We start from the raw sequence: 10,450 nt of genomic DNA, 5'->3' as shown, positions 1-10,450 counted from the left end.
CCTGCAGAGAGACCTCAGCAAATTAGAGGGCTGAGCAATCACCAACCACAGGAAATTCAACAAGGGGAAGCGCCAGATTCTGCACCTGGGATGGGGCAACCCCAGCTGGTCAAGGGAGGGGATTGTCCCACTCTGCTCTGCTCTGGGGCAGCCTCATCTGGAATACTGGGGTAGTTTTGGGCAGCACAATATAGGAAAGATATAAAGCCATTACAGAGCATCCAAAGGAGGGCCACGAAGATGGTGAAGGGCCTCGAGAGGAAGCCGTGTGAGGAGTGGCTGAGGGAACTGAGTCTGTTCAGCCTGGAGAGGGAGAGGAGAGGCAGGCACTGCTCTCTTCTCTTTGGTGACCAGTCAGAGGACCTGAGAGAATGACATGAAGTTGTGTCAGGGCAGGTTTAGGTTGGATATTAGAAAAAGGTTCTTCCCCCAGAGGGTGGTTGGCACTGAACAGGCTCCCCAGGGCAGCGGGCACAACACCAAGGCTGCCAGAGTCCAAGGAGTGTTTGGGCAATACTCTCAGGCACACGGTGTGACTCTTGGGGATGGTCCTGTGCAGGGACAGGAGTTGGACTTGATGATCCTTGTGAGTCCCTTCCAACTCGGCATATTCTGTGATTCTGTGATTTCAGGGAGAATTAGATTGGGCTTTCTCTAAAGCACAATTCCAAGACTTTGCTGTGTTCTTGTCTGGCTGGGCACTCCATTAGGCCTCAATTAGGCCTCAGTGCATAACTGATGTCACTACACATAACTATATTATATATAGCTATATAACTGATGATAGTAAATTTCAAAATTTGCTGTACAGACATGTCTGTGTATAAAATAGGCCCTGAGAGTTTCCGAATTTTGCTTTTAAGGTATAGAACAATTTAGTACAGACAAATGCTTTGCTGCAGCCAATTCCCTGCTCTTTTTTTCTGCATATTCCCTTTTCTCAAATAGCTTTGCTATTAAAAACAAAAGATATCTTGGCAAATATATGTACGCAGCATGAAGAAAACCTCAAAGTATATCCAGTGGGCTTTGCAGGGATCTAAACACTGTGTTTTCCTAACCCTGAATGGGATACATTATCAAAACCTTTCATTTTTCTACAGGGCACAGATTCCCGATAGCAATAGACACCCTGAGACTTATTAAGGCTACCTGTGGGATTGTGAAGAGCAGGAGATCTGAGCCTACCTAACTGATAAAAGAAATGTAGCATGAAAGCCAACGGTAATGACAGACTTGACTCTACTGACACACGAAAGCAAAGTTGCATATTTGGCAAATAGATGGAGTTAACTAGGACAGTGGATTCATGGCTCTGAAACCTACTTTCCATGGGGAAAGTGACAGTGTTTCCTGACTCCCCAACCCACTTGCCTTCACCCATTTCCCACTCTAGTGACCCTCCAAGATTGCCATACAGCCACAATCTGCTGGACAATTATATCCTGAAAGAGCTGCTGTTCCTGGTGCTTTGTCCCCTCTGCCCCACAAGTGTTGGTTTGTTTTGCCTCTATGCTCCACTCATCCCTCGCCCTTTAGTAGGTGAGCTGCCAGCCTGCCTGGTTTCCACTCTTTTAATTCCCTTTCATTCAGAATTACTCACATTTGAACGTTTAAATCCTCTGTCTTTCCAGAGTTTTGCTTCTGGTTTTTTTTTTTTTTTATGTATTAAAAATAACAATATAGATGATAAATTTATCTAAGGATCCCTTACAAGAATATTAGATTGCCAGGCCCAGTTCCTTTGAGACTCCACAATCAAGACTTTTTAATTAAAAAAAAGTGTTCTGAGGTTCAAAGCTGACCCTTTATAAGGGTACTTAAGAGCAGATCCAGCAGCAACCTCTTGTTACTTTGTGATACCTATGTTCATTGAGGTAATGAAGCTATTAATTGAATATGTAAGTTCAGGTAATTAAATATAAGACTTATTTCTTCAGTTTAAAGGGTAATAATAAAAAATTTAAACTTGCAAACTAGATCACACGTTTAGAGATGATGAATGTGATCTGGAAAGTGCAATATTCCAATATGAATTAGTTAATTGCATCCATTCATTAGGTGATGTACATTAGCAGAAGGTCAAACCATTTAAGGCTTGATGTGTTTTACAAATAATAAATTCGAGCTGGTAAATTGAAATGAAATTCAAAATAGGAAGGTTTTTTAATGTATTTAAAATCAGAATAAAATCTACAACCAAGAGCACATTCCCTACAACCTCACAGTTATCAGCACGTGTTCTTCCCAGCACTGTCCTGGCGTCACTCTGTGACTGGCACAGCAGTCCAGTGAGGGACAGGGACATTTCAGCTGGTGCCTTAAACTATAATACTAATTTTTTGAAACTGACCCAATTATAAAGCGAGTCAAACACTGAGTCTTTTCAAATATTTTCTACATTATCACTCCCATTGAACTATTTGTAACTTGTTTAAATTCTTAAATTTGAGTCTCAGTTTTGGACTGAACTTACCATAACTTTACCAACAATTGGTAACTTTACCAACTGTATCAGGTGGCTATTGCTTGAAGAGATTATTCTGCCCTTTAGGCTTCTTCGTTTTGCAAATTTTGTAAATTTACCGACTGTTAATTTACCATCAATTAACAGTTCTGCTGGGTATAAAATGGCCAATACAACATGTAAAAACTGATCTGTTTGACTCATTTTACTAAAAGCTATCAATTTGACTAATTTTTAGAAAAAAAAAAAGTTAAATCAAGTTTTCTTCATTAGGTGTTTCTGGATTTTTAGTAACAAAATGGTTGTTCTTGACATCAACATTTATGTTTGGGATTTTTTACATAAAAATTAATGTAGAAATAATGGAAGTAAAAGCAGAATTTTTTTCTTTAGAACTTAAAACATTATTAATAATTTAACAATCAATCTAGATATAAGATTTATAATATTAAAATGAATTCCCTGGGATAATTCTGAAATAGTATTTTACAGGATCATCACAGTACTGTGGGTGTTGCTTCACAGATAATATTGCTTGTGTGTATTACAATACCTTTTCCCCTTATATGTATAAAATACCTTTGTCTGGAGCAAGGACTGATACCATCCTGCACACAGACCAAGGGCCATAATTCTTTAAGAGGTTTCAAACAGTGAGCCTCCTTCAATGGTCAGGCATGAAGACATTTAGAGAATTGATTCAATTAACCTACAGGAAAAAAGTGCCATAATGTGTGATTTATGTTTGCAGATAAATTAAAATACAAGTATCTCCTGAAGAGCATTTGCTGCCATCGTGGTCAGTAATGAAAATAGCAGGCAATTAAAATAGGACACCTGAGGCTGAAGCTTTTACTGTATATGTCAGAAAATGAAGTTCAGATTTCCTAAGTGGAAGTCTGAGCTGAAGAATAACTTAGTGGGAGTTTCTTTCCAACCCTTGTTTTATTTCCAAAAGCGATTTCTAAAGCGCACAAGAAGTAGGAAGAGACATTTACTGGAGTAGGAGGCAAAGGGTACAGAGGAGTAGGCTCTCTCAATCAATACTGAATTTATATGAGGAACCAGGGTTATCCTTGCTAAGTGGTAGTGGGACAGCTGAGAGAAAAATAAACATAAAAGAACTTATTTTATATTGAAATAATTTTGGGGTAGATTTTGCAGTTGATCTTGAAAGGAATCATTGGAAATTATGTGAATAGATGGAAGGGATGTGATACAATGATGTGATTCAGTTGCTTCATGTGTGTGACAGTGCTTAGAGTCTGGTGCTCACTGGGGAGCGTAAGAAATATTCACAGATTAGAAGCAGCAGGAATGAAGGGTTCTTGGCTGGAGTGTTGTTGGAGTTGCTGTGTCCACTGCCCATTTCAGTGGTGCATCCATATGAGTTTTGGCTCAGCTATTCTGTCCAAAAGAGATATTTGAGATACAAATAGTTTCACCCACTCTAGTTTTCTGACTTCCTTTAGGCAAAAGGGATGCAGTAGGGCAGAGCAGAAAAATACTGGTATTCTGAGTGAGAAACCAAGAAATGCCCTAATTACATCTGTATTGTGTTCAGCATTGCAGCTCTGCTTTTTGCACCCTCTCTGGCTACCAGTGGTCCTATTTCCATCAGATGGTGTTTGTATAAGCCAGGTCTATATCCTTGTCCATAAATAATACCAGCTGCTCAGGGTGGGTGGAGAAATTGAGGCTTCTAAATGAAACAAAGGTATATCTTCTGATTCTATGTTAAGACTGCTTTAAATAGAAAAATAAAACCCTTCAGGAATGATTTTGTTGTTGCCTAGCCTAAACTCTAACACTGAAGCAAGAAACAGTCACTTGGTTGTTCTTCATATTTTTGACAGCCATTTCTTCACAAAATGTGAAGACTTTGGCATTGCAATCTGAAACAGAACGTATTTGTTTCCTGATTTGCTGTCTAAGTAGAAGTTTAATTAAAACCCATTCATGTGAGAGAAAATAAGCCAGTCTGACTTAACTGCCAGTTGATTTAGTACTACAAATATACCAAGAAAAAAGCCCAAAAACTACAGGACTGCAATAAGTGGTTTCTCTGCTGTATGGAGGTATTTAGGGACCACAGAACTTGGGCTGAACCTGGAGTATTATTTCTGTTCTTTATCATCCTGGAAATTGTTGGACTCACTTTTTTTTTCTTTCACAAATTAGTTTCCTTCTGTATTCATCAATATTACTGCATTATTGTTCTAATGTCCAAGGCAATAAGAGTATCAATCCCTTCCACAATAAATTGTATTAGATGCTGAATATCAAACATTCACTTGCCCAATTTGAAGCCATGACTCAATTTGCTGTCATAAACAGTAGACAGTGCAGTGCTGAACCACGGGAGCAGCTCACCATGCTGGATCCATCAGTGTGTCCACAACAGCCTCACAAGCTTCATTCCTAATTCTGTTCAGCGGAGCTACTGCTGTACCTGGTGAGAGTCCACTCGTGGTCTGGGCACTAAGGCCACCTCCTTGTCTCCCCAGGTGCTGGAAGAGGAATTGCTGTCAGGAAGAGCGACAGGACACGTCTGACATGCTCTTTTGGGGACCTCTCTGGAGGTGGCTGTAGACCAGGAGTCTGTGCCATGGTAAGTGCAGTGCCATTCTCCACCTGGGAATGCCAACAAGCTGTAGGTAACAGTTTAAAGGTGGTCATCTCCAAGGGCTTTTGCAAACTGAATTGCTTCTAGAGGTAAGAGAAGTGTGGTTTGCACAACGAGTAGTTGATGAAGGTCACTTTAGCAGCTCCAGACTGGGTGGGTTTGAATTGCATCTCCACATGCACTGGAATCTCCTCTCACCAAAACCTTCTCAATTTTATTGATTTAATAATGAAACCGTTATACAGTTTCCTCATTCCTGAAACTTGTTTAAATATATTCCTTTTTCAAAGGAGCACATCCTCACTCTGATTTATTTTAAAATGGCTTTTAGAAGGTGTCATCCTTGTGATGAAGTGTTAGGTCTGTGTTGCCAGTGTGCCATTAAAAATTGAATTTCTGACGTTTAAATGTCTCACTCATCCCAAGTGTCACAATTTGACAGCTCTGCATGTCACATTACAGCACAGGATTATGGATTCATTTCCTCTGTCAGGTCAAAAAAAAAAAAAAAAAAAGACTAAAAATGAGAGAAAGCAAAATCTGCAGTCTCCTTCATTACTGAGATGGAAATTTACAGAAATATGCCTATTAACACTTGAATAACTTTATCTTGTAACTGCCTGTCTCTGCAGAAGCAACCTTTGTGCCATGCTCCTGTACAAACACCAATAGAATGTTGAGACAATCTTTGCAATTGTCTGCAAACTTCTCAGAGAGGGAGCAAAGAATATAAAGGGCATCAACAAACAGATACTGTAACAAAATCAAAACATGGCCAGACCCCATTGTTTATTCTTGACTAGGTCAATGAAAAGGTCATGTGGTATATTTCTTGTTGCTTTGTTTTGCCAACTTTAGGCAGCTGTAGCTTTGGTGTCCTTTCTCTGTTTATCTATCTGCAATGTGATAACTTCAAAACATGACATCTGATCGGGTTCAAAATGTTGGGAGTGTTTGCATCAGTAAGCACAACTTTATTGATTTTGCCTAAAGTAACAAAAATGGCCTGGGCTTCCTATGTTTTCTGCCTAGAAGGTTTGACCAGAGCGAGTGTAGGGCTTTGACCATGAATTTCTGATGCCTGTCAGCTCAGTCAAGGTTACAAGCTCAAGCCATCTGCTATTTCATCCAGCAAGTCAGGCCAGATGTGCACTGCACAGGCGCTGTTTGCTGCCTCCTGGATGGGTTTGAGATGGTGAGTGGTGGATCAGGCTCCGTTTGGCTGCTGACTTCCCAGTAACCCACTGTCCAACCTCTTCCATGACGTGGCCTCCCACTGAGGGCCCCCCAAAAAGTAACACCTGGTATCAGGTGGCTGTTGCTTGAAGAAATTGTTCTGTCCTTTAAGCCTCTTCCTTTTGCAAAGAACCTTCAAGAGAGAGCCGCAGCTGTCCGGCAGGGCTCGCCCTGGCCATGAGCACCTGCTCCCTCTGGTCACTTTCCTTCCGGAGAGCAATTTGGAAACAGAGGTGCGCGAGTCTCAGGTCTTTGGGCTTCCACCCAGGCTGCCCATCGCTCCAGCGGCTGCAGCGCTCCTAGCTCGGGAGGGGCTGCAGGGGCAGTGCCCCCGGCACTGCAGGACAGTTGAACTGGAAGGCGGAAAGGCAGGAGCGCGGGTCACGGCCGAGAGGAGGAGGCAGCGAGGGCGGGAAGGGCGAGGAGGACCGGGAAAGGCTCTCGGCTCTCCCGGGATGCGGCGCGGCCGGCAGGGGGCAGCAGGCGGCCGGGCATGGCCCACACGGGGCCGAGCCGCGTCCGACCCCGGGAGCGCGGCGGGAGCGGGGACACCGCCGGTGTCAGCAACGCGGAGAACAGCGGGGCGGCCCGGGGGGCAGCGGGAGCGCTACCAGCAAAGCGGCGGGCACCGGGAGCTCCGCGCAGTGCGCGCCCGGTGGCGGGAGCGAGCGGGGCAGGGCGGGTCCCTTCCGCCAGGTGCGGAGCGGAGCATCGGCCGGCTGCGGTGGCCGCCCGGGAGCGGGGAGCGCCAGGGGCACGGTACCGCGGAGGCTGCTCCCTGCCTACCCTCTGCCCTCTCCGCGTCCGGGACCCTCGAGGGGCCGCCCCAGCCCAGCCGGGAGCGCGCCCGAGCACCGCCACTGCTCGCCCGAGAGCGGCCGCGGTCCCGGCGGGTCACCGTCCTCCGGCCCCGGCAGGGCTCCCCCACTCCAGGTCGGCCTCTCCGCGCCGCGGCCGGGACCCCCTGGGCTGTGCCGAGCAGGGATGTGCTCCCCGCGGGATGCCCCGGGCTGTGCCGAGCCGGACTGTGCCGAGCCGGGCCGTGCTCCCCGCGGGATGCCCCGGGCGGGGCCGGATCCCGCACCGGCCTCTCCCGGCCGCGCCGCCTCCCCGCCGGTCCCCACCCGGTTGGGGGGAGGCGAAGGGGAGCACGAGAGTTGCGGTGCCCCCTGTTCCCGCGTCCCGTTCCCCAGTGCCGCTCCTCGGGCGGGCGGCAGGACCTGCGCCCGGGAGCTCCGTCCTGCTGCGGGGGGACGGGAATGGCCGGGAATGGCCGGGACGGGGCGCGGGCCCAGGGGGGGCCCGGCGGAGGCTGCGCCGCCAGTGAGCGGGGCTGTGCCGCTATCGCCCTAGGTAGGATGGACCTGCCCCCCTGCCTCTGCCCCCATGTCCAATAAGAAGAGACCCGGCTTGACACCTGCCTATATACAGAGGAGGAGAGCAAGATCTTCAGCGCTGGTCTTTGGAGGGGGGGGGGGGAACAACCCAAAACACAACACTACATCAGGTCAGAGCGGGGGGCTCGGTGGTATTATAAAACCCCCCCAAGACTATGACTTCCAGTAAAATTGAGATGCCAGGGGAGGTGAAGGCAGATCCTGCAGCTCTGATGGCATCTCTGCATCTGCTGCCTTCTCCCACTCTCAACCTTGAAATCAAATACACCAAGGTAAGTTGTGCTCGTTTGTTCTGGCAGAGAAATTCATGGGTTTCCCTCCAAAGGAGGAATTTTGCTTAAAATCAGTTTCATTCTGTCCTACCCAACTTGAGTATAGAGATAAAAAAAAAAAAGACTACTAAGACTGTAGTCTTAGTATCTGTACTTAGAATCTGTAATAAAGGAAACAGATTTTTAGCCCTGTAATCATCTGAAAAACCACAGGATAATAGAAAAGCAAATTAGATCTGCTGGGACTGGCTCTGCCACTTCTCTTTAAATGTAGTATTTTCTACAGAGCTGTTGGGGTTTACTTTCAGTGCAAAATCAGTACTTCTTGAATATACTTTAGTTGCTTTTGATGTACTTCAAAGGACATAACTATACATACTTGTGTATCTCAATCAGAAAATAAAAATATTTTCTCTCTTGAATTACCCTGTGTCCCCAAGGGACTCTTTTATGACTCCTGGAGGACTCTTAACACTACCAGGTTGTTACAGCACTGGAACAGGTCTCTACCAACTTCCGTGATACTTGAATACACCCTTGAACAATACTGCAAAGAGGGAGTATATTTTCCTACCAAGCTTTAAGACCAATTTTCATAAAGAGAGAGTTAGGATCAATGTAGAAAAATCTGCTAGTTTTCTGTTGTGTATTATGAGACTAAATTGGTTTTGTTAATTAAAATGGGCTTTAAGAACAGTAATTTGTTTGTAAATGCAATTTGAGTTTTTAAATTCGTTTTTGTTTTTAATCTTTGCATCTTTAGTATCTTTAAAGAATGATTTCATTTCTGTTGGAGAAGTTTCAAATCTATTGTTTAAACAGATTACAATGTGTCAGACTTTGTTTCTAATTACCAAGTAACTTAATAGGAAAATAAGCACATCAGCAATGGAAAAAGGTGATAACATTTTTATCTACTGGAAATACAACTTCAGGAGCTTTAAAGCTGATAGGAGACTCATTTTGGCCGATGTAGTGTAATTTTTTCCTTCATATCATCAGTTTTAAAGCTTTTCATCTTTTCTCTTTTTTTAGCGGGTGCCAAAACTAATTTGTCCTCTAATTTGTTACAGCAATTCCATATTCTAGAAGCATGTTTCAGAGGAAAGTCAGCTATTTTAGATTCCATTACATTTTAATGCAAACTGCAATATGCAAATTAAAAGATGCATATGGTTTCTGGCACACAATTTCTTTTAAAATAGCTTAAATAAATAAGGAATGCAGTTATTGGATGTTGTGTAGTGTTACACTTCGGGAGCAATCACACTGTGCAAACAGTATTTGGCATGAATTTTGTTCATTGTTGGTTTCAGTGCAAACTGTGCTTCAGGAGTGTTCGATGGGAAATACTTGGGAGTTGTATCTCAGCCTGTTTGCATAATAAATTTACTTGCCATTCTGAAACTGCAGAATTGGTTCTAAAAGTCTTTGAAAAATACAGCAGCCATCAGCAATCACAGCTTCCTATCTGTAAGAATGTAAGCTTGATGGTGACCTTTAATAAATCAGAATACATAGTGCCATCAACTCAGATGTACAACATTACACATTTTATACTTATGGAACAATTAAAAGAGAACTATTTCATTTCAGTATTAAGCCAAAAACAACGTGTTTCTTCTAAGCTTGGTTTTGAGGTATCAGGTAACTCCTGGTTGCTTTTGAGAAAAATTTGGTTTAGGACAGGTATCAAATGTTTCACTTGGCACATCCTCTGTCTCTGTTTTTCTGTCTGTCTCGCTCTTTCCTCCTTTTTCTCTTTCTCTGCAGGAAATTCAAGTGATTTATAGATAATTGTAGTCTTCAGCTTTGAGTCTTGACTTGGGCAGGACTTTTATCCAGGATCCACTTTCCCACCTATTACAAAGAAAAACAATCAAAAATGAAATAATGGATTGTAACTTGATTCTTTCTTTTGAGGGAGTGGTCACTTCATGTCCTAAATGATAAATAACTTCCATAAACAACAAATAACATTAGACTAAAGCACTTTGGCAAGAAAAAAAAAAGAAAACAACAAACTCAAACCTTGTAAAATCAGACATCTGTAAGCATTCGTAGCAGCCTCTCTCCTGCTAGTTAGCTGAGAATTTTAAATACACAACCAGGACACAGAATTCTTGAACTCTTTATTACAGCTGTCTATGAATCTTAATCGTTTGGGAGTTAATTCTTTATGAAAAATAGGGGTACTTGTGAACATTTAAACTAAATGAAAAAATTTTAAAATATATTTTGACAATTAAGTTCTATTTCTGGAATTCTAAAGTTGGAGTAAGGAAACAATTTTGTTAGGATAGAACATATTAAAATTCCAGGATTCCCTAAATGAGATTTGTTAAAGATGTGTGTATAAAGATATATACTGATAAAAAAAAAAAAAATTCATTAATCTTTGAAAAACTGCATTACCCTTGTGGTTGCTGTGAAAGCTCCTTCCAAGAACACA

General features: G+C 43.2%; 1 protein-coding gene across 2 annotated transcripts in view; it reads left to right on the top strand.

Annotated features, from left to right (window-relative positions):
- The first annotated feature begins 4,977 nt into the window (after window positions 1-4,977).
- ALDH1A2 (aldehyde dehydrogenase 1 family member A2) overlaps window positions 4,978-10,450 on the top strand; it is a 56,938-nt gene continuing 51,465 nt past the window's right edge. Inside the window, exon 1 of one of the 2 annotated variants that reach the window (XM_027881519.1) lies at window positions 4,978-5,078. In XM_027881519.1, the coding sequence (XP_027737320.1) occupies window positions 5,076-5,078 (3 nt within the window). In that variant the 5' untranslated portion in view covers window positions 4,978-5,075. Of the gene's footprint in view, window positions 5,079-7,643; window positions 7,999-10,450 lie in introns of those variants that run through there. The other variant, XM_027881518.1, reaches the window with a different exon arrangement.

This window comes from Empidonax traillii, unplaced genomic scaffold (genome assembly GCF_003031625.1).
Source record: "Empidonax traillii isolate 1590-97213 ecotype Southwest subspecies unplaced genomic scaffold, ASM303162v1 scaffold90:size2128546, whole genome shotgun sequence".
In the NCBI taxonomy this organism is placed as follows: Eukaryota; Metazoa; Chordata; class Aves; order Passeriformes; family Tyrannidae; genus Empidonax; species Empidonax traillii.
The sequence above is the reverse complement of the archived record's forward strand: the minus strand, read 5'-3'. Positions and strand labels throughout refer to the sequence as shown.